The sequence below is a fragment of the Marmota monax genome, unplaced genomic scaffold (assembly GCF_021218885.2).
Source record: "Marmota monax isolate L192 unplaced genomic scaffold, Marmota_monax_Labrador192_F-V1.1 WCK01_AAM20220418_F8-fsc00010, whole genome shotgun sequence".
Classification (NCBI taxonomy): Eukaryota; Metazoa; Chordata; class Mammalia; order Rodentia; family Sciuridae; genus Marmota; species Marmota monax.
Genome location: NW_026692321.1, coordinates 13,321,148 through 13,344,562, shown reverse-complemented (window position 1 = coordinate 13,344,562; position 23,415 = coordinate 13,321,148). Strand labels below are relative to the sequence as shown.

Genomic DNA, 23,415 nt, shown 5'->3' with positions numbered 1-23,415 from the left:
AGGATCGGCTCAGCCCCAACGCTGGGAACCACAGATTACCCCGGACTGTGGCTTGGAGAGGAAGGCGGGGTTCTGACCCTGCCCGGTGGGAGTTGGGCGGGATCGGACCTTAGGGGGCGGGGACTGTGCGGGGGTGGGGCGCTCCAAGGGGCCTGGCACAGTGGCTCAGGGGCGGGGTTTTAGGGGGTGGGACTGGGGCTGGCCCGGAGACCTGACGGAGCTGGGGGTGGGGGGCTAGTTTTTGCAACGGCTAAAGGCCTGCGGGTTTATTATAAGGCGGAGCTCGGCGGGAGAAGTGAGGGCTAGAGCAGAGCCGAACTCAGAGGAATCGGCTATCTGGAGCGGACTCCGGCCGGTGGACCCTGCAGTCTTCGCCTAGGACACTAGTGCGCTGGGCGGGCGCCCAAGGGAGCAGAGCACAGCGCAATCAGCAGAGCCAGCCCGGACCCGCGCAGCCCGCCGAGCTCCCGCCGCCGGTCTGGACAGCATGAGGCGCGCGGCGCTCTGGCTCTGGCTCTGGCTCTGCGCGCTGGCGCTGCGCATGCAGCCGGCGCTGCCGGTGAGTGCGGCGCGAGGCCGAGCTGGGAGGCGGTGGGTAGCCCGAGCTCACCACCTAACGCTGCCCGCAGCGGCACGTGGAGGGGGAGGGGAACGGGGACTTCTCGCTCTAGCCCGGCTGGTCCTGGGACGGTGAACCCCGAAATCAGGGCTCGCGTCCCAATTCCCTCCGCCGTCCGTTGGCGCCACTCGGATCCCGCCGCTCCGGGTGCCCCGCGTTCAATTATGTAAAATGTCTCCACATGTGTTGGAGTCCCCCTGCCCGCGGCGGCGCCCGGGCCTCCCACTCCCACCACCCCCGTCGCTCTCGGCCCCGCGGCGGCCCGGCCTCCGCCAGTGACCTGGAGGGATGTTGTGACCGCGGCCACAACGTCCCTTCTGAAGATCCTAATTCAAACCAGATCACGGCTTGCGCGCCCGGTGTCGCCGAGCCCAAGCTCAGGGTGGTTTGCGCCGAGGCAAGTTTGGGCTCAGCGAAGCCGAATAGGAAGCTGGACCAGGGTTGCGCCGGGACTCTGGCGGGTAGCCGTGGGGTCCTTGGGCTTTCCCCTGGCTGCCGGAGGTGAGCTCGACAGAGCTGGCAGCGGGAGGTTCCGGGAAGTTGGCCTCGGGACGCTGGAGATCCGAGGAGCATAACTTTTGAGCAGCTGAAGTTGTGTTGCCCATGGAGAGAGCGCGTTCCTGTGCCCGGCACGGCCGAGGAGCGAGAGAGCCTTCCACGCGAGTGGACCTCGGATCTGTTCTCCCCCTCCCCCGATTCGGCTTTGTGCTGAAGCTGCGCGGAGGGAAGGCGGGTCCCTTGGCCCGCCCAGTAGAGTCGCGGGGAAAGAGGGACAAACGTGGAGCTCGCGGCCGAGGGAGGCCTTTGGATGGGATGCAGCGTCCACCTTTGGTGGAGGTCTGTCTTCTCTAAAGAGGGACGTGGCCGACGAAGAGCTGCCAAGGGTCCCTAGAAAGTGGCTCTCCCGCCCCAGCCGCCGGCCGCTAGCCCGCCTTCCCCAATGGGGACGCTTTGTTCTCGGCCCCTGTAACCTTTTGCTGGGATCCGCCCCGCAGCGCCGGCTCCTGACGTGGGCTGGGTGCTGGGTCGCTGCCAGGTGTCAGCGCTGGCCGCCGGGTGCCCACTCCCCCAGCCCTGGCACAGAGTGCGGGAGTCCCAGGGGTCTTCTGGGAGGGCTGGCTGGGCCACCCCCTGGGAGGCAGAGGGGTGGGAGTTGCGGTGCCAGCGGTTCTTCCCCTTCCGGAAGTGGCGATCTCTCGACACCACATCTGGACAGCTGGACTTCCCTAGCTCTTGAAAGGGAGGCACGTGGACAGGGAATGAGGGTAGGGCACGGGGTGGGGACCTGGTCCCTGTACTTCCAGTGTGGCATCTGTTCAATATCCTCTCCCAGCATTTCCCTCTATAATGTTAGTAGCTGCCAGTTAATAAGTGCTTCGGGGTTTGGCTCCCCAGGTAATGTAGGCACTGTCGTTTTTTGAGGCTAACATGTAAAGCGTCATTGTAGCTTCCCAGGTGACTTGTGCTTTTGAGCACTCTGAAGTCCAAGAGAGGTCCAGATGCCCAGAAAATTGCAGATATGAGTTGGACTGTGTTGTGTGGGGTGCTGTGCTGGGGGAACTAGGGAGGGATAATGGTTTCCAAGCTGAGTCTCTAGTGCACTGCTTTCAGGTCCAAGAAGTTGCTCTCGAGGGTTGTGGTTTTGTGGGACTCAGAGTACGCCTGGAATCGTAGTTACCACTCCAGAAAAGAAGTGGAGGCGCTTGGTATACTTCCCTGACCCTCCTGGCATTACCTCCTGCTTCTCTCTCCAGGCCCAGGATGGGGCCTAAGTAGGGGCTGCAAAGGTGGGATACTGTGCCAGAATTGTGAGGGGTGGTTCTTTTCCGCCTGCCTTGGGTTGAGGCAGACATTCCTGTGAGCTGGCATCTCAGGGCGCCTGTTACTACTGGGGAGGCAGCTGGAGATGGTGACTCCCTATGGACTGTGTGTCCTGGAGTTTTCTGCTTTCTGAGTAGGGGCAGATGCTGCAGTAGGAGACACTGTTTTCCACCCAGAAACTTCAAAACTGTAGGGAGACACAAGGCCCAGGAGGCGGGAGTCTCAGGGGAAAGGAAGGAGGGAAAGTCCTTAGAACTGCAGTTCTGGGAAGGCCTCTTGGAGGAGGGGTTTGAGCTGAGCCCCAAAGTACTGCCTGAGTTTGGGATCAGACTCCAGCTTGGAGCACAGGTGTTTTTTTTGTTTTGTTTTTTTTTTTTTCTTGTTTTATAAAGTTTAGTTTGTTTTCTCTTTCCTAGCCCTGCTGCCCTCTCCCTTTTACAATGAATGTCCATGTTTGGTTAAAAGTGGGTGCTTAAAGTGTCATACCTTCCCATAGGCCCCGCTTTCCCATAGCCCCCTCCTCCTTTTTCCTGAAAGAAATGAGAGAGTTGAGATTTGCTTGAAATGGGATAAGTTGCCTAGACCTGGCCCTCTCCAAAAGAAGGCTCACTTTGGCTCCTGTGGGAAGCAGGTCAGAACCCCCCAGGGGACCAGTGAGGTGGGGAGCGACTGACTTGGGTGTCTTGATTTTGAATGGCCAGGGGAGGCTGTTGGGCTGGCGGTAGCTCATAGCCATTCCCCAGGGACTGAAACAGGTTTGTTTAAAAAGTCTATGTGTGTGTGTGTTTCCCGTGATCTTTTGTTTCTGTCATGTCAGAAAAATGGCTTGTTCTGTAATAGTTATTTGCTATTTTTCTCTTTCTCTCTTCTCCTCTTGAAAGGCATAAAATCCCTTTTGCCTTAATTATGGGGACCAGTAGAGACATTTCCCCACAGCCTGGGAGGGGGCGGGGGAGGCACTGGCTGCGTTGCCTGGGCTCAGCCTTGTAGAGGTGATGTCACCACTGGCTGGCTTCAGCTCCCCCGGGAGGGTGGGGCCAGTTTAAGTTTCTACCTGTGACTCTTGATGGGTTCCCATAAAATCTTATTAACACACATTGGTGAGGCTGGGGGAGAGGAGAGGGGCCTGGAAAGAATGACTGGAAAGCCTGATTTTTGCAGTGTTTTATAGAAGGATCTTTTCAAATGCAACAGAATTTTGGATTCCTGAAAGCCCTTGAGAATGAGGTGCCCTTAAGATCCAGGCTTTTTCGGTGATTTACAAATCTGTATTATCCTACAAATTATTCTTACTTTGGGCAGGACTCTGAAATATTTATAATTCCCTTCCTTTATCAATAGCAACAACAAAATGTTAGACATAATTTAATCTCCTCTGGATGCCAGGGAACCAGGTTGTGGCACAGTCTCCCGGGCCTACTGGTCTCCAGAGGGCACTGTGCCCTGGTACCTGGTGGCCACTAGTTGCTCTCTTTTGAATTCTGATCTGGTCTTTTTCTTTTTCAACCCCTGTGTGATAGCCAGAAGTGACATTGGTATGCCCGAGTACAGCAGCTTTTCTGTTCGATTCTAATTTATTACTTTTTTTCCAGGAGTGCTGGGAAATTTATCAGATTAGTTAGAATTATATCTAAGACAAAGGTTGGAGGCTCTTGAGTAAGGGTCTCACCTGTGAGTGACCTCCATGAATTCAGTGTCCTTCCTGGAACTCAACTGGGATCTCTGTAGAGCAGTGACAGATGGCAGAAAGAAGGTGTTACTTTCCTCCTATAGGACCACCCCCGACCCCTGCAATCTAGAGCAACAAAGAGATGCTGATTAGGTGAGGTACTTAGGGATCTCAGAGGAGAGAGATGAATGGATGAATGGTCTCTTGGATCTGCCTCCTCTGATTTAATCAGTTTGTTAAATCAGATATTGTCCGTTTTGTAGTGGGAATTAAATCCAGGGGCATTTTACCACTGAGCTGCATCTTCAGCCCTTTTTTAAAATTTTTTAAAAAATTCTTGAGACAAGGTCTTGCTAAGTTGCCTAGGGCCTCACTAAGTTGCTGAGGCTGGCTTTCACTTTACCGTCCTCCTGCCTTACTTAGTCTCCTGAGTTGCTGGGATTATAGGGGTGCACCTGGCAGCCTGGTTCATTCTGTAAGTGACTTGTCAGTCCCAGGTAGCCTGGACTGGTGAGGCTAGCTTACTTTATGTCCTGATGAACAAGGGCCTTTGTCTTTTAGCTTTGACTGTGACTCTTAGTTTTGATTCTGTCTCCATCTCCTTACGTATGTTTGAGTTTAGTTTGTTTCTATATAATTTGCACCCATACTGTTTTGGCCAGGCCCAAAACAGTTTGGGACCAGGCCGAGCCCCAGGACCCAGTCTCAACTCTGACACTAATTTACTACATAATCTTGGGTGAGTCACTTTCCAAGTCTTGTCCTAATCTCTAACATGGACATCATAATACCTGTTCTCCCTGTCCTCATTCTGTCATTTGTGTGTTCATTTCATAATGGATGTGTGAAAGTGCTTTGTAATAAAAGTGCCCAAGGAAAGTTAGCTGTCGATACAATTAAGGTTGCCTTTTCCTGGGTGCCTATTGGGGAATGCTTGGTTCTTTTCCTATATTCTTATTTCATCTTTCCCAAACCTTTATAATATATGTCATTGCCCCACTTTTTGGATAAGGAAGCAAAGGCCTGTGGTGATGAGACCCTCCAAGGAGCAGAAGAACAGAACTAGGATTTTTATACGTGTGGTCTGGAATGGGGTGCTGGACTGGGGTGGGCTGCCAGCACAGCCCCTTTAGGCAACCTTGAGCCTTGGGCAATGTCCTGATGGTTGCTCAGCGACAAGGAAGAGCTCCTCATAGAAAAGCTGAGCAGCAGTGGGACTGAGGAGAGCGGGCTGGGAAATGGGTGCTGGAGCTGGGGCCTACACAGGCTTATGTCATTGGTACCAAGTAGCCTGTTTGGATGGTGCCCTCGTGCCTGTCCCAGGCAGTGCCAGCATCCTGGGTATGGGGAAAGAATTGCAGAATTAGTAGGTCTCCTTTTAAGGCTGGGAAGTGGATACCATGGCACAAGTGGGGTGACCAGAATCCAGGACTGTTGGCCTCTATACCACATTCACCTTTGGTCCCTTCCAATGCCAGCTCCCACTAAGGGAGTAGCCACATGAGGAACTGGTCATGATTTCCTAGTCCTGGAACTGACGTTTTCTGACTGTCCACTTTTTTCAGCCAAGTTTGGAATCTTGGGTTGAAAGTCCTCTGAGGCCTGCCTTCAGTGTGCCCAGGGAGAAGTAGTAAGAGTAAGGGGTCTATGGAAGAAGGGCTTTTGGCACCAGGATCATGAACCCTGGAACAAAGTCAGAACAGTATCAATTCCTGCTCAGCTGTTCCAGTAGAGGTTGGGTCTGGGGTGGGAATGTGCATTTTGGAATCTTCCACAGAGTGTGACATGAATGCCCTGACAGCTGCCAGGAGAGGGCAGGAATATGTATATCCCTCACCACGAGGAGGTATGTTTGGGGTACAGACCATAAAGATGAGGCCCCAGAAGTGAGACCCTGACTCAGGGTCACTTTAGTAACCAAGCAGTCCAGCTGCAGGCGGACTTTGGAAGCCCCTGCACAGCTGCCCTGGAAGGGCTGACTATCTGTGTGATGTGCTGCTTCTGCCTGCCCTCAGGAAGCTTACAGTCAGGTGGAGCAACAGTACAGGGAGGTCGACAGCATTCCCAGGCCCAACACAGGCACACCAGGTCGTCTCTCAGTGGTCAGTGTGGGGGTGGCCCAGAGGAGGTGTGGGCACTGTCATGCCCTGCCTGGGTGAGGGGTCGGAGGCCTGGCAGGGCCTATGAATGTGGAAGCCAGCTGAACACGTCCCAGGGAGCATGCAGTGCTCACTGTCTTGGGACACTCACTGAATTAGGAGAGGGGCAGGGTGGAGGGTGTGTTCCTCCACGCAGTCGTTTGCCCAGTGATCCTTCCTGTTGACTCGTGAACTCCAAGTCTTCTGGATATGTCCCTCCTACCCCTCTTCACACTGGGAACCCTTAAGGGTCTCCAACCTCCTGGCATTTATGGCTCTGTGGGCTGCCTAATTATATGTAGAGGATGCGCCTCCAGCCCTGGGAAAACTCCTCTGCCTGGTGACTCACCTGAGGCTGCAGCCCCACCAGGGGCCTTGTGTGCACATGTGTGTGGGGGAGTTGCAGCCATGCTGGCTTCTGCCTGGGCAGTCCTGATGCCCTCTCCCCACTGGGCTTTCCTGCATGTTCAGCTGTGGTCGGAGCTTTGGAGGAATCTGGTCTTCAACTTCTTTCCCAGAAACCAGGACGCTTGCTTCTCTCTTGCTCCCTGCCTGCTGTCTTTCCTCTTTTTAATGGCAGCTCTGACACTCTGTGTCCCTGGCTTAGAAGTCTGTGGAAGTCATTCCAACAGAGAAGGGCAGCTGGGACACCTGTCCTTCCTAGTTCCAACTTTGCCACCGACTCTGTGTGGCTAGGGCCGGTCATTGCTCCTCTAGGCCTGTTTCCCAATGTGCTCAGTGGCTTCTTTCCCTCCTTCAATTCTGAGAGCCACGTGGTTGCAGAGAGACCTTGTCCTGGAAAGGATGAAGGTGACACTGAAGAACTTGATAGTTCTCTACCATTATTCCTTCTGGGGACTCAAGAGGGAGAACTAGCTGCCCCAGGTCTCTGTAGCATGGACTGTTCAGTTAGGCTGCTTGGAGGGGTGACTTGGCGCTCAGCGTGGGAACCAGGGTGGACGGCAGCCCCTGAGCAAGGTCAGGCGGGGGCGGGGCGGGAGACGTTCTCTGCACACGCCCAGGCATCCTGGCACCTGCCCTGAGGTCCGCTCATCAGCAGGAATGAAAGCAGTGCCGGGCAGGTTGGGGCAGCGGGCAGGCGGGCGTGTTTATCGTTCCACTCATCAGCTGAGTCATGGTGCCAGGCCCACGGGTCCTCCCTGGAGACTCACCCAACCAGCCTTGACCCTCTGGAGCCCACTGTCCTGTGAGGCACAGTTGAGGGCCCCGGGGCTTGGCTTCCAGCCTGGTCCTGCTTCTCCACTGTAGAGTGGCTTTGGACATGGGTCTCTTTGACCCTTTGTGTGAAATGAGGAAAGGAGGCTGAGAGGCAGAGGAAGAGGTCACGATGCTGTGTTCATGACCTCTCATGGTTATGACATGTGACTGGTGGCTGTCTGTGGGGGCTACTTCTGCTTCCCCAGGAGGAGTCTGCTCGGTACTGGGAGGTGTTCGTGAGCCCTGCCTGATGGAGCCAGATGTAGAGTCCCACCTGGGCTGGCCACACAGCCCTGTGCAGGGGCAGCTTCACACCTGGCCCAGGGCATGCACGAGGAGAGGGTGCTTATCACTGGAACCCAACTGGACAGTTGGCCTCTGCAGACAGGCCTGAAGGGCATGACAATGAAGGACACTCTCGACTCAGCCTCATCCCGAGTCCCCCCTGCCAGAGGAGGGATTTTGTCCCAGAGCCCCACGAGATAACAGCTTCCACCCAGGAGCGTGGGCTGTAAAGCAGGTTGTTTGTTGAACCTCAAACACAGGCTGCTTTCTGGCCATGGAAATGTTTGGGTAGGGGTCTCCCTGTTAGGGGCAGCAGGAGCTGCAAGGTGGCCAGGTCTACTTGGGACTACTCCTGGACACGACTGACTAATCCTGGGCACCACTGATCTCCATGACAGTAAGAAAGCCCTCCCAGCCAGTGATGGCAACTGGAACTCATAGTCTCTTCCACTTGGGGCTACTGGTGCTTCTGTGGCCACAGGGGTCCTTTTTGGGTCCCCCTGTCTTCCCCATTAAGGTAGTTGCCTGGGCTTGGATGCCTGGGTCTGATACCTTTGAAGGCCCAGTCTGGGGTTCCAATGCCTTGGAGCTGGGCAGATCGAGGGGACCTAGAACTGGCAGACTGAGGAGACAGAATTCTGGCTGTAGGTCCAGCGTGAGTGGGTAGGGTGAGGATCACCCCTGCCCCCCAGGGTGGAATGTGAGAAGGAGGGAGGAAATTTCCAGAAGCTGGGGTTCTTGGTGTCCATTTGTGGCATCCAGCATGTGCTGGTACCAGGAGGTCCTGGAAACACCTTTAGGCCTTGGGCTCTGGATTTACTGTTTCCATGCCACCCATACCATTGGTGGCTGCAGATGCTTCAGAGGCCTGACCTGGTTGAGGACTTGATTGTGTTATCCCCATGGCAGAGCCACACAGTGATAGTGGCTCTACCCTCCTCTCCAGCAGCATCTCAGTACTGCTGCCCAGGAAGCTCTCTGGGCCTTGGAGGGTCCATTGCCCAGGAGTGTTCTAGAAGAATATGGAGGTGAGATTCGGGCTTAGGAGGCCCTAGGCTTCTGGCTGTCTCAGGAGCTACTAAGACCATGTGGCAGCTGATGTCATTCCAGCTTCCCTGTTGCAAGCTGTGGGGGTGTGGTATGGCTGTCGGGTGACCAGTTTCTTCCAGGATGAGAGTGGGGAGGACCTGGGTCTGCAAACCTTCAGGCTGGCCAGGGCCTGCCAGCTTGGCCGGATGGCCCCCTATTTGGGCTGCACAAGTCCTCAGGCTGTCTCCACCTCCCTACCCTAATCTCTGCAGGCACTCTGTGGGGACCTGGGACTGTGGGGCGAACAGAGGTGATTTTCCCAGGGGCGGGCCTGGGTGTTGTGGAGCCGGGGAAGCTGGCCTCCTAAGTCCCTGTGAGTGAATCTAAGGCAGGACTGGCGTCCTGGCTCAGGGAACTGTGAGGAACAGAGAGCTGTGGGACTGGACACACAGTGGTTGCTTGGGCCACGTGCTTTTCTTGCAAAGAGCAGTCACCTGGGCCTGGCTGCCTATGTCTGCCTATCTTTGGGGATCCCAACCTAGGGATTGGGCAGGTGAGGGGACCAGAACTACCTTGCTAGTTTGCCTTGGTTAGTCCAGACCAGGTTGGGTGGTGAGAGGTGTTGGGTGTAATCTGGCCCTTCTGGGTGTCTTCCAGGCCTCCTTATTTCCCGTGTAGTCTTGGGCATAATTCTTTTCCCTGCTAAGCCTCAGGCCTCAGTTTCCTCATCCGTAAAATGGAGTGAGTTTCTCATATCCTGCCTGAGAGAGGGTTTTAGAAAAGTTTTAAAGAAGTAACACAATATGATGGGCAGCCCCTTCCCTGCCTGGAGCAATGGGGGAGGTTGAGATTCGCCTGCTGTGAGGAGAGCCGCTGTGGCTGGTGGCAGGGGGGCAGTCATTCTGTGTGAATGGCCTGCTGGTCCTGCCCCAGTGGTGCTGATGTAACAAATTCTGCAAACATGGCTTTTGCCCCTTCTCGGAAAACCTGAGCCTGTTTCCAGGACTGACTCCTGACCTGAGCCATGCAGGCTGGGCTGGCAGATGGGAGGAGGCCAGGTAAACCCAGAAACTGGGGCACCGGGGCGGGGGCTCCAGCCAGCCCAGCAGGGCCCCAGCTCTGGGGCATGGTGGCCTGTACCCACAACTTCGGACTAAAGTCTGCCCTGCAGAAGAGCCAGGTTTTCTGTGGATGCCTTTGTAGCTGGGCCCCCCTCTGTGCTGCTCCAGTGCAAATGACGGCTGCTCTCCTCCAGCCCTGTGAGAGAGCGGCTGGTTAAGAGTGAGCCTGCCTGAGCAAGCCTGCCTGGCCTCTCTCTGCCTCTGTGGCAGTATGCCCTTGAAGTGACAGTCCCCTTTGCCTTAGCTTCCTCATCTGTAAGATAGGTGTGGTACTAGAGTTGAAAGTGGTTGTGAAGGTAATTTATTCAGGAAAGTGCTTAGACCAGTACCCGGTACATAATACTCAGTAGCCCAGGTTAGACCCTTAGGATCTTCTCCCACCTGCTGATTGACCTGGGGTCCTGGGCAGGGTGTTATTTCTGGGGTCACTGAGCTGCTAAGACCAGGGCTGCCTCCCCACCCACCATTTCAGCCATCTCAGCACTGAATGCAGATACAGGGGGCTGGTGCGGGGGGGTGCTGGGAGTTCAGCCTGGCCATGTGAGCAAGTGCAGACCCCTCAGGAGGGCGAGGTGCTGGAGGAAGTGCCCAGGGTGCTTTGCTCCCCTCTGTGCTGTGTCCCCCCGCCCCCTACTGCATAGCCTCCACAGAAGATCCTATTCAGTCTCTACTACTCAGGCCAGAAGGTGCCAGCCCCACCCTGCTGTGAGGTCCCTTTGAGGATACTGTGCCCTTCTGTGTCTCTCAGCAGCCTTAGTACCTCCACTCTCTAAAGTGTACTTTATCTGAGAGGCAGAATCCCAGATGAGCCTAGTGTTCTTCTGTACATGGGAGGAAAAGCCACAGATATGTGGCTCAAAGGGAATTGAGTCTGTCATTCCTGGGTGTAGTGGTGTTGTCATCCACATGCTGATAAAGGTTGAAAAATTTGCTCTTGGCATCTTGTAGCCTCCCTTTTGTTATCCTTTCTGATCTTCCATAGCTCCTACTCAGTCCCAGTGCCCCAGTTCCAGAATCACCCCTCCCCGACAGGGAGCTGATTTATGCTCTAGTGTGAACAACTAGCACCCCTCAGTCTCCCAGAGACACCTTTGTTTTCCAGGGGATACACTGAGAAGACAGATTTTGGTGATCAAGTTGAAACGGCCCCCTACCCCCTGGCACACACACACCTAGAACCCTGCTTGGCTGCAGGTATGTTGAGAACTGCAGTTTCTACCTCTGTGAAACTTGAGAGTACTTTATTTAGCCAGTGCAGGGGAAGAATGTCCCTAGAAGTCCATATGCCACAGGTGTTGGGTCCCTAAGCCCTGTAGAATCTAGGGACTCATCAGGTAGATGGCAGTTCTTGGGGCCTTCCTGGGGGCTGGTTGGTCTTAGTTGGTTCGTTAGGACATCCAGGGCTGGGGAGGGACCGTGCTCTCCAGAGGCCTTGGCAGCCCCCTCTTTCCTTGTAGATTGCCAGTTGCCACCCCCAGAGGCTCCTTTATTTGGGACACCTGCAGTATCCTTCCTAGGCCACAACTCTTTTGGGGAACTGAGAGATAGGATACCGAGTTGGTGTCTCTGTCCTCCACCTGCCCACTGTGCATCTGCCCACCACCGAGCACCATATTTGTGTTTTAATACCCCTGCGGTAGCTATTGTGCCGGCCTGGCTGCCCCTGGAGGGTGAGTCTGGACTCCCCATCTGGAGAGCACTGGAAGAGTCGAAGCCACTGGAAACCTCTTGCCACCATTTGACCAACCCCCTCCACCCCCCCATTGTGTAGATGGGCAACCTAAGGCAGCGTTGTTCAAAGGTCACCCACAGGTCAGGACACAGCCCAGACGACAGTCCCATTTTCCCTGTGCTGGTTCTTATTCTTTCCCTGGCTGTCCCCTGGTGGTCAGTGCCAGGGGTCCCTGAGGAAGGATGGCCTGGGGCTCCCTCTCAGGAGCACAGCAGGCGTTCTGCTGCCTGGGCCTGGGCCTGGGCCAGGCGACCTTGCTCCCTGCCAAGTGAAATCTCGCCCTGCCCTGCCTGGCCTGGCTGGGTTCTGGCAAGCGGGGAGCAGCCGGGGAACTGGTCTTCCAGGCCCGCAGCCCCACACCCAGCTCTCAGCTGGGCCTGTTCTGAGACTAGTCCTGGCACGTGGGCTGCACGCAAGGCGCCAGCTCCACAGAGGGTGGGACCAGAGGGCTGGGGACAACACTGGCCTGGCATGGGCACCAGGGCTGGCATTGGGCTGCCAGGGTCACCTGCCTCCCCAGACGGCCCTGGCCCCTCAGAGCAGCCGTGCAGTGCAGGGGAAAGGGCCAGGGCCTTGACCTCCCATCTCATCTCACACCAAAGGGCAAATGCTGTCAGCAAGGGGTCTTTAAAATCCAGCATGGAGCTTGTCCCTCCACCCATGGCCCTTCCAGGAATCTTGCAGGACAGTGAGGTATCTGTCTCAGAGTGGCAAGGCAGGGACGGCCGGGTGTGGGGAACTGGGTGTGAGCCCAGGGAGTCCCCAGAAAGGTGGTCCTCCCAGTGAAAGTGCCACTGGGGTGGGGCCTCGTGGGTGCCCCAGTGCCCCACGTTCTTCAGCAAGGCTGTTGACGCCTTCCCTGTACCTGTCGACCTGTTCCCTGGCCCCCGCCCTGGGCCGGGCCCATCACTCCTGCCTGTCATCCTAGGCAGGCTGCAGCTTGACTGTGGTGGAGACAGTGAGTTGATAAATCCCTGTGCCTGTCAGCCGGAAGTGCTGGTGCTGCCTTGAGGCACCCACAGCGTCCTTCCCTCCTGGGTGTGGCTTGGGGGGGGGGGTCTTGAGGCCCAGGTCAGGAGACTGGCCTCAGCAGGCCTCCCTGGCAGGTCTCCCTAGCTCCCAAGTTAGAGACAAGCTTCTCCAGGACTCTGGGGCCCTGGGTTGTGGTCCTACCCGGGGCAGGTCTGTGGCCTCCTTGTCACCATCCACTGCCCTGCCGGGGCTGTGACAGCTGGGAAGCAGTTTAGGGTTATCCAGCCAAGCCACTTCTGTTCCTCACCTGACAGGGGGTCCAAAGACGAGGCTGCCCAGGGCACCCAGCCTGGAGCCGGATCTAGCACTTTCTATGAGACCCTTGTTAAAGATGCTTTGGAACCAATTGCTTCAGCCAGGACTAGAGGGTGCAAGTGACCCCCCACAGAGGGAGCATGGTGACCAGCCCCATGCCTCAGGACATCAGAGGCCTGGAGGGCTGCAGTGGGGAGTGGTATTTTGCAACATTCTCTGCCCCCACCTCGCCCATGGCTCTGAAAGGCCACCCCAGGGCCTCGCAGTGGCACTGTCCTTGGGGCATAGCCCTCTCCCTTGGGCCCACCTGGGTCTATTCGCTCAGCAGGGCTTTCTTCCTGGTTCCAGCTGGGTGGCTCGTGTCAGGGCAGCAGGAAGGTGGGCTGGGCAGACAGCTGCCTGGGAGACCAAGGCTGACCCCGTTTGGTCCCTGGTGGACACGAGTCTCAGCCCAGCTTCAGGACAAAGGTTCTTGCTTTTCTTTGTGGGGGCCTGTGGAAGTGGGTCCCTGCCGCCTTATGGTGAGGGGACTGGGCTGGCACCATGAGTCTGTCAAGAGGGAGGTTATTGGAAGTGCAGAGAGAGTACTGGGGCCTTCCCAGGTGGCTCGTCTCTGGCACTTGTTTATGGGTCTCCGTCGCTGTTTGTTGCCTTGCCTTTGAACACTGGTCTTGGTCAACAGACCTGAGTGGAGATGGTGCCTCCTCCGGCCCCCAGCCTTGGCCCTCTGGGTGCCACCTTTCCTCTCTAGACTGTTGTTCTCAAAGTGCAGCCCACGGAGCCCCTGAGGGACCTGGGAGATTCTTAAAGTCAGCCTCTGGGGTTGGAGCTCAGGAGACTTCATTTGGCACCGTCTCCTAGAGACTCTTAGGGACCCTGGACACAGGGTGGTTCAGTGTCACCCCCAGCCATTGTTGCTCTTGTGAAGTGTGTGTGAGGGGGGGGTGAAACCAGCTCAGACACCCCATGACTGTGAAGTCTGGGGAAAGGGACAGCTGTATCTTAGATTCCCAGATCTAACCAAGAAACTGAGGTGCTAAAAACGACTTCTAAAACACTGAGTCTGTTTGAAGGCTCCTGAGGAGTTTGCTGTGCCGGGCGGAAGTGAGGGCTGCTTATTCTGGGGTGATGCAGGGCCCACTTGCCTTTTGATCCTGAAGCCTGGGTTCCTGGAACAAGCCTAGGGTCCTACGAGCCCCAGAGCTAGTATCACGTCCACAGAATCCAGGCTGCTGGGAATGACTGTAACCGGCTCCTTTGACAAGGGCAGCTCTTTGTCCCTGGTGTTGTGACTAATGGGACTTGTTGAGTCAGTGACTCGGCTCCCACCCACAGAAGCCGGGTTTCATTACTCCACTGGGGCAGTTACAGCCAACCCACGTTCAGCCGTCCTCCTTTTCCACTTAGGATGCACAGGCTCCCAGGACTGCCTACGTGAGTGTCTTGCACTGACGTTATCTTATCCTCTCCTGGGCCTGGTTGGGGGCCCAGGCTCTGCAGCTCCCTCTTCCCGAAGCCTCTGGAGTGGGACTCCTAAGTGTGTGCTCTGCGGGGCTGGGACCTCTGCCAGACTGGGACCAGGCGTCTCTTACCCTGTTTGCTCCCCAGAGCCCCTTGGATGATGCTCCTAGGTCTTTGAAGTTGAGAACACTATTTAATGTCAAAATCCCCTTATCTTCTTACATGCCGTTGTAGATTTAGGACACAGGTTGGAAAAGGAACACAACCCTGTGAAATGAACGGTGCTTTTTAAGGAATTTGTGTTTTATCCATCACTTAAATCAAGTTGTAGGTGACATGTTAGTGTTTGAGGATGCCGGCTGGAAACCACAGGCCTTTGGGCCTGGTGGCTGCAGGGTGATAGGGTGGGAGGTGGATGGGCAACCTCTGTAGTTAGCAACTGTGTCCACCATAGTCACTTGAATGTCTTGGAGACACCCACTTGATACACTGGCTTGTGACACAGCTCAGGTGCCTTCATGCCCAAGTTGTTCTGGCAAGTGCTATAGCACAGACTGCCCCTCTGCCCCGGGCACCCAGGGCAAGGTGTTCCCTGTAGTTGGAGATTGCCAAGGAGGGTGGTCCTCTCTCTGGCCAGTGTGGGGGTGGGAGCTGGCAGGAGATGGCTTCAGGCTGCCTTCTTGAAACTTCCTTGCCAGCTCTCTACCCACAGACTCCGGATGTGCCCTTGGACATGGCTGGCAGCAGGGATGAAGACACTCTCTGTGACCCCAATCTGCTCCCTACCATTCCCTCTGCACCTCTCAGGTGTGGACTGGTACCTGGGTACCTTCAGCCACTGGGTGGGGGACTGGTATTGAGGATTAAACCCAGGAATCCAAGGTGCTCTACCACTAACCTACATCCCCAGCCCTTTTTATTTTTAATTTTGAGATGGCCTTGCTAAGTAGCCCAGGCTGGCCTTGTACTTGGCATCCTCCTGCCTCAGCCTCCTGAGTAGCTGGGATTACAGGTGTACACCACCGTGCCTGGCATGAAATCTTAGCCACATTACCTTAAAACTATTTGGCTCTCCTGGGGAAGATGACCTTTAGGGCCAGAGAGCAAGAAAGATGGCAGTGAGAAGAGCATAAGTAACACCAAAAGTGTGTGGACACTTGCTGGCTGGGTGGCCTTGGGCAGGTCCCTCCTCCTTTCTGAGGCTGTGCTCCATCTCTGTCGGAGATGCTAATCTCAGTCCTGTAGGTGAGTTGTAGAAATCAAAGAGTAATGGGCGGGAAGTGTTTCCAGCCGTAGGCAAGGCCTCCTGCCTTCACACCCTGTCTCCTGCTAGACCTGAGCCCTGCCTGGGCCTCTTGCCAGTGTCCTTCCCACATAGCCCCGGGGTACGGCCAGAGCCTGCCTGGCTAAGGCAGACATGGGCCCACCATTCTCTCACTCCCTGTGGCCCAGGTTCCCTGTGTCTGCCCTAGGATTCCCCAGTTCCCAGGTGATCCACACCTCCTGGCTTTTGGTTTTCAAGCCAGGGGGCTTCTAGGCGCTGTGCTGCGCTTTGAGAGATCAGAACGTGTGGCAGCCCACACTTTCCTCACAGCAGAGTTTGGTCTACGGACAACTGACTTCCTTCCCACAGAGGTGAAATATTAGGCCAGCTTGTCTTTTTGCCTCCCCAAAGAGCAGGAGCCCCAGCTGAGCCCACCTGTCTCCTGGGCAGCCCTGAGCACTGACAAGCAGTCAGGTGAGAGATGACGTGGAGGAGTCCCTGGTGAGGCCTTAGTGGTGGTGGGGGTCTGTTGCAGGCTGGGGATGAAACCAGAAATCACACCTAAAACTCAGAGTTAGCCCCACCTTGGTTGTCCACATTTAAATTCAGCAGTTTCTGCTAATTTCCCTCCCAGGGGGCTGAAATCTCCCCTTTTCCTTAACTGAGATACTGTGGAGAAGGTCCCAGCGGGAGGGGACATGGGTCATTAGGGAGCCCCTTCCCTTAGTGAAAAATGGAGGCCCAGAGAAGAGATCAGCTCCCCGCCAACCCCACCAACCCCACCAACCCCAGGGAGCTGGTTTGCTGGCTTCAGTGGGGAAAAGGTTTGCTTAAGAACTTGTTGTGTAAACAAGATGGAAGAGGGATAAGCCAGTAGAGCCAGAGGAACAAATTGTTGCTAGATCCAGAATCTTATCTAGCCTTAGTCTCTTGGGAAACTGTTAACCTGTTGGGGCTTCTTTGTGTAGGTGAGAGGCTGGCCTCCCTGTGTTCCCCTGGGCTCAGGGCAGTGCCTACAGGGTTGTACTGGGCCCCAGTGTGTGTGTGTCTTCTTGGCCTGCGCTACCTTATCTGCTCAATGGGTCCTGGACCACACGACTCTGGCTTCTACTGGAAACTTTGCCTCTCTTTACAGTCAGGCTCATCTGCTTGGAGCCCTGAACCTCTCCCCAGTCTGGAGCTTTCTCTCTAAAGGAGGGAATCAGGGCATCAGGAGAGGGTGGGGCAGAGGCTTTGGGTGAGGGTGTAGCTGTGATCTCCACATCTGCATCTGCCTGGTGGACGGTCTTGAAACACCTCCTGGGATGGCATAGACTGGATATAGTCTGACGTGGGGTCAGGGGGTTGGACTGTGACTGTTTTTCGTGAATGGGCCACCATGGGCTGTGACTCTACTTGTGGATGGGCCATGACAGACTCCACTGTTTCTTCTTGATGGAACAGAAAGGCCCTTCTAGGGTCAAAACCTTGCTCTTGGGGGAAGGAAGATACAGTTTTGCTTTTGCACTTTCAAAGGAAGTTCAGCATTATTTTTAGCCTCACGGTTTCTACATGTGACTAATGTGTCCCTTGGACCTGAGCTCCTAGATATGGTCCAACTCGGCCCCAGGGCTGCCTCGGGAGGCCACAGGTCTTGTCTGTCCTTCTCTCCTCTCCCCACTGAAGAGTGAGGCCCTTGAGCCTGTGACCAGGACTGATGAGCCTCTTGGTCTGAGGTGACTTTGTACTCTTGGAGCCCACTCTCGGATGGGCCATTCTGACAAGCTGTGCAGAGGCTGTTGGTGAACTGGCCCCTCCTGCCTGTTTCTCATGAAACCTCATCTACTTCCATCCTGCCCTCTGTCCAGACAGGGCTGTTGACCCTAGAGGCTGCTGTGGCCCCCAGGATCCTTCCTCCTCATGTTGAGTGACTCACTCCCTAGTTAGAGCTTGGCCGCAGTGGGGCACTTACTGTTAGATTCTTTACTTGCATAACCTCACTGAATTTTTGCAACAGTCCTAGACTATAGAAGTTACTATTGGCCCATTTTATAGATGGGGAGACTATAGCCATAAGAGGCTTGATAACATTTAATAAGTGGCAGAACTCCAGGGGTCTCTAAAGCTCTTGTGCTGCACCATGGGGTTCTGCTTCTTTATCCATTCTGTTGGATTTAGTGAGCTGGGTTGTTTGGGTTCAAATCTCGCTGCTGAACTGGACCCTCACAGCTACCCTTTCTGCTCTCTGGTTATTTATCTTGAGCCAGGTGTTGGAGGAAGACACGATCCTGACTTTCTGCCTCCTCCAGATGCCCAATCCCCAGTCCTGCAGGTCAGCCCCTGCCTTAGGAGCTTGACACCTACAGCCTTTCCAGGTTGGAGTAGGGCAAGGCAGGCTACTTTCTTGGGGCTGCTGTTGGCAAAGAGGTCTTGTCCCAGGCCCATTGCCCTTCCTGCAGAGCTCCTTCCAGATTATTCTCAGCTGAGCCCAGCCTGAGGGGTACCCTGTCCTTCCTTCCCCAAGAAGGACAATACCCAAGAAGGACAATATCCTGACTTAGAGGGCCAGGACCCGGTCCTTGCTGTAGATAAGAAAAATGGGCTTAATGGCCAGGCCTGGGACTGCCTGTGGGAACAAAGCTCCTCGGTGAGATAGCTCCCTGCTGTGCCCAGCCCTGACAAAGGCCCTGACACCTGCAGGCCTTTGTCCACGCACTGGTGTCCAGCACATCTTCAGGCTGCTTTTCTGGGTCCAAATTGTCTTGGGATTATTCCTGGGGCTCATGAAGCTCCCTAGCTGATAGCCCCCAAGACCTGATTCTTAGTGTGGCGTGGGCCACCATGGGCTGGACTATTCAGTCAGTCCTGATGAGGTCCCATGGGGGCGACAGCTGTGTTTGTGGTACAGCTTTCTGTTCTTCTGAGAGGCGGGATGTGCAGGGAGAAGCAGATGGCTGCTCAGCCGAGGGCCCCGGAGGGACACACCTTCCTACCTGCACAGTCTGTGCTGTGCGGGGTGGCTGAGGCCACTCATCTGTCTAAGACAGGAACCCTGGGATGGCACGACTCCCACCAGGCCTCCTCTCATAACCTCTTATGATCCTTTTCCAGCAAATTGTGGCCACAAATGTACCTCCAGAAGATCAGGACAGCTCCGGGGATGACTCCGACAACTTCTCTGGCTCAGGTGCAGGTGAGCCCTCTCCCTGTTTCCTCCCAGCTGGATCAGGAGGGTGATGTTGAGTGAAAGAATGTCATTTGTGCTTCATGGAGCTCCAGGGAGGCGAAGTGCAGGCCCCAGGGCTGCCCACTGCAAACGGGCACGTCCTCTTTGGAACCACCCTTTGGAAGGCTCGTTGACTCCTCCAAGCCTTTGTGTTTCTGTCTGTGAAATGGGCACAATACCCCGACCACAAGGTTGCTGGGAGCTAAAAGGCAGCTCAGGCCTGCTGGCCAGATCTTTCAGTCTCCTTTCCTGTTTCCCTTCTCCTGGGGGAGAGAAGTCCTGAACTGAAGAAGTCCTCATAGAAGAGGCAGCTCTTTGCGACCTCAGAAGAGGCCTGAAAGCTCAGAAAGGAGGCTGAGGCATGAGTAGGAAAGGGGCCGGGTGGTAACCCGAGAGCTGGGAGCTGGGATACAGGTGTCTGCTCTTGGAGCCCGAACCCTTCTGGGGAGAGGGAGGGGTGTGTGCACTGGAGTAAGGCTCTTGTGCCCCCACCATGGTCATGTCATGGAAAAGCTCCTTCCCAGGAGCTTTCTGGTGGCTCCTGGAGGCCAAGCTGTCCCCAAGGCAGGGGCAGGGAAGGGCGGCTCTCCTCTTCTGTTTTCCAAATTGAGTTTTCCTTCAGCTGTTTTCACCCTAAGGACGCAGCCTCTTGAGAGGGAGGATGGCTGTCCTCGCTGGCTGGGGCGTCCAAGCCTGAGTCTTGCCCAGGCACCCACCCTCCTCCCAGCCTTAGTGGGGCTGGGCTATGCGCTCTGGGGCCTCTCCCACCCTGACATGCTCTGCCTTTGGCCCTGCAGGTGCTTTGCCGGATATCACCTTGCCCCGGCAGAGCCCGTCCACCTGGAAGGACATGTGGCTCCTGACAACCACGCCCAGGGCTCTAGAGCCCACTGCCAGGGACGCCACGGCTGCCTCCACCTCCGTCCTGCCGGTTGGAGAGAGGCCCAGAGAGGGAGAGGCCGTGATCCTTGCAGAAGCCCAGCCTGACCTCACTGCCCACGAGGAGGAGACCGCCCCAGAACCCAGGGAGACCACACAGCTCCCAACCACTCAGCGGGCTTCAACAGCCAGAGCCAGCACTGTCCAGGCACCTGCCACCTCTCATCCCCACAGGGACATGCAGCCTGGCCACCATGAAACTTCAGCTCCTACAGCGCCTGACCAGCCAGACTCTCATATTCCCAGTGTGGAGTTTGGAGGTGCTTCTACCACCGAGAGGACTGCTGAGGATCAGCTTCCAGCAGGAGAGGGTTCTGGGGAGCAGGTGAGCAGTCTCTGTGTTCCCAGGACATTGGGTGGCCCCTAGTGCCTGGCACCTGGCAAGCCTAAAACCCTGTGTCCTGTGAGCACATCATGATTCCCATCATGAGGACAAGGTCACAGAGTCCCACGTTCTTCCTGCCCCCCACCCCACCCAGGGCCTCACCCAGAGGGGGGCAGACTAATTATAAGACCAGAGACAAAGAGTCCATAAAGGTCACTCCAGATGGGGCCCCCAGACTTACACAGGGGCACAAGTTCTACTGAGTCTTGTTTTTTGTCTTAGAGTGGTGTGGTAATTTTAGACTTTACACTAAAAATGAGCCTATTTATTTTCATACAAAAATGTGTGCTTTGTGTCACTTGAGGTAACAGCGTGCCACAATCCAGCCAGGGCCCAGGGTGATGTGGCAAGGTGGGCTGGGCTTTGGAGTCCTTCAAGTCCAGGATGGGGTGTGTCCCAGTGGGTAGCAGTGGAGATCAGACAGGCAGGAGGTGCTTCTGGGTTTGGAGGCCATTGTGGCAGTGGCCCCAGCTCAGCCAGGTATGTCCCCTCCCTTAGGACTTCATCTTCGAAGCATCTGAGGAGACCACAGCTGTGGTACCTGTACAGCCTGACCACCGGAATCAGCCCCCCATGGATCCAGAGACCACAGGGGCCACAGGGGCCTCACAGGGCCTCCTGGACAGGAAGGAAGTACTGGGAGGTGAGTCTGCCCTGGGGTGAGTGGGAGGGGGCAGACTGTGGCTCTGGGTGGACCTGAGGCCCCTCCTGTGCTGCCTGTAATGGGAGGTGTTGCTGCCGAACCCAAGGAGCCGCTGAGCTGAGTTATGCCCTGTCCGCCTTCCCTAGGGGTCATTGCCGGAGGCCTGGTGGGGCTTATCTTTGCTGTGTGCCTGGTGGGTTTCATGCTGTACCGGATGAAGAAGAAGGATGAGGGCAGCTACTCTTTGGAGGAGCCTAAACAAGCCAACGGCGGCGCCTACCAAAAGCCTACCAAACAGGAGGAGTTCTACGCCTGAGAGGAGCATTTGTCCCCATTGCTCCCTGCCACTCACTAGGCCCCCACTTGCCTCTTCCGTGAAGAACTGCAGGCCCTTGCCTCCCCGCCACCGTACCACCGCCCCAGCACCCTGCCCTCGGGCTGCTCCTGCCCATGCAGTCCTTGGGTGTCCTGGGGGGCTCACTCTGCTTCTTCGTCTTCTGCCTGGAGGTTTGGGCGCAAAGGGTTTCTCGCATCTGACCTTTCCACCACAACCACACCTGGTGTCCCGCCATTCTGAGTTGGCTTCTCCAAACTGGAGCAGCCCCTCCCAGATCCAGCTCTGGAGAGAAAGGGGCCCCACTGCTTTGGACCTGGATGGCCCACTGTGGCTGGAAAATTCTGGGGATGGGGCTTCGGCTGACATACCATAGCACTTAGTAGGGACAGCAGGCTTGGGCGTGGCCGCCTGGGCTAGGGGGCAGAGTTCAGGGCTCCATGGGAATTCACTTTGCATTGTGGGGAGGTCTGATTTAGATATCGACTTGTTTTTGCACACGTTTCTTCTAGTTTCTCTGTCCATAGCCCCAGTAGACTTTGTTACTTCCGAGGTAAGTCAAGTCAGTTGATTCGGTTGCCCCCATCTTGCTTCCCTAATCTACGTTCAGGAGAGAGCATCAGGGTTAAGAAGACTTTGTGTTTGTTTGTTTGTTTGTTTGTTTGTTGTTGTTGTTTTTAAAACTAGGAGAACCAAATCTGGAAGCCAGAATGTAGGTCTCGTTTGTGAGTTGTCTCTGAGTTTGTCACTCATGTGTGCGACAGGGTCTGGACTACCTGTTTGGTGGCCCCATTTTTGGTGGTCCATTGCTGGGCTGGCCAGTCCAGGCTGCTGTAGGGCAGCCACCTCTTTTGAGCGATCATGCCTGTATCCATGAACTCAGGGCCACACTTGTGGCCTGGGCCACTGTGATGTTGGAAGAGCCTTCATGAGAATTTAATCCTGGAGCTCAGGCTGGGGATGGAGGGAAAGGACTGGGGCAGGTGGAAGAGTGGGAGGGGGCAGAGACCCTCCTGCCTTTGGCACCATCTCTGGGGGATGCTTTCTCCTGGAAGTTGACAAGAGCCATCTGTGCAGAGATGGCATAGGCCCCTCCATCAAGAACCAAGTTCACCTGAAGCTCCTGCAGCCCCTGCCCTGGGCGGAGTCAGGAATGTTTTCCAGAGAGTGATCGTCTTTTGCTTTTGGCAAAACTCTACTTAATCCAATGGGTTTTCCCTGTACAGTAGATTTTCCAAATGTAATAAACTTTAATATAAAGGAGTCATGTGAACTCTGTGGCCTCTGCTTCTTCTCTGGGCTGGTTGTGTGGATGTGTCCAGCCTTTTCTCTCTGAATGTGGGTGGTTTCGGGAAGCTGGGCCTAGAGGCTGTGTGCCTTCGTGTCTCTGAGGGGAGGGATCCAGGCCCAGAGCCTCTCTGGTTTGTTTTTTTGTTTTGGCTAAAATTCTTTTAGAGGTGGGTAGGCTCAGCCAAGGGTCTCTAAGGCATGATGTAAATCCTTCTGAAGGGCTAACATAGCCAGACAGCACACACAGCTTGACCTCTGAGGCCACTGGCCTCCGGCAGAGGTGTGGATCTAGGCCCTCTTTGAGGACCTCAGGCAGCCCTTCTACTGTACCTCTGCTGGGACTGGGGCTCCCGAAACTCCTGTCCTCGCTTATTTAATTTGATGACTTTCCAGTTGCTCTGTGGCCACTCTGGGTTGAGCTACTTTGCACCACCAAATGAAGGGGACCTGTGCTCCAGCCTGGGACTTTCTGCTGGAGTGACTAGACACAGCAGGGGTTGGGGACAGGGGTTTGGGACTGTGCTCAGTTGCTGGTCTATGGGATGGTACACAAGTGACTTGTCATTTCTGGACAGCAGACACTGTAGTGGTAGTAGAATTGCTTCTTAGCCTGTCAATGTCCTATCCTGTCCCCTTTGTTGTAGGAGCCTAGCTCTGGACTGTGTATGGAGTGCTGGTCTCTCCACCTCTGCCCTCCTTGCCCTGCCACACACCCTGTGCAGGTCTCCTCCTCCCAGGGCTCCTGGCCGTGCACCTACCCAGCCCTCCTCTGTCATTAAGACTGACTAGATTGTTCCCTTCCTCAAGGACATGAGAGCCTCCAAATTTTTCCTAGTTGGCTGTTCTACGTGTATGATCCCTGAAAACTCACCAGCAAACTGTCTCCAGTGCCAAAGGCCCAACAGTATTGTCTGCACAGTAGGAGAGACAGATAGTGAAAGATCCGGGAGTTGAAGAAGCACATTGCACCAAAGG

The 23,415-nt window shown here is 55.6% G+C and overlaps 1 protein-coding gene across 1 annotated transcript; it reads left to right on the top strand.

Annotated features, from left to right (window-relative positions):
• The first annotated feature begins 246 nt into the window (after positions 1 to 246).
• Positions 247 to 22,423, top strand: Sdc1 (syndecan 1). The gene is made up of 5 exons (XM_046441319.2): positions 247 to 559; positions 18,735 to 18,816; positions 19,647 to 20,113; positions 20,672 to 20,816; positions 20,963 to 22,423. Exons 1-5 carry the CDS (start codon positions 488 to 490, stop codon positions 21,130 to 21,132), a joined length of 936 nt encoding a protein of 311 aa, XP_046297275.1. The 5' UTR covers positions 247 to 487; the 3' UTR covers positions 21,133 to 22,423.
• The last annotated feature ends 992 nt before the right edge of the window (positions 22,424 to 23,415 follow it).

Coding starts and splice junctions, on each gene's coding strand:
- Sdc1 (XM_046441319.2), top strand. CDS start 488: ATGAGGCGCGCGGCGCTCTGGCTCTGGCTCTGGCTCTGCGCGCTGGCG. Junction 18,817..19,646: donor CTTCTCTGGCTCAGGTGCAG/GTGAGCCCTCTC, acceptor TTGGCCCTGCAG/GTGCTTTGCCGGATATCACC. Junction 20,817..20,962: donor CAGGAAGGAAGTACTGGGAG/GTGAGTCTGCCC, acceptor CGCCTTCCCTAG/GGGTCATTGCCGGAGGCCTG.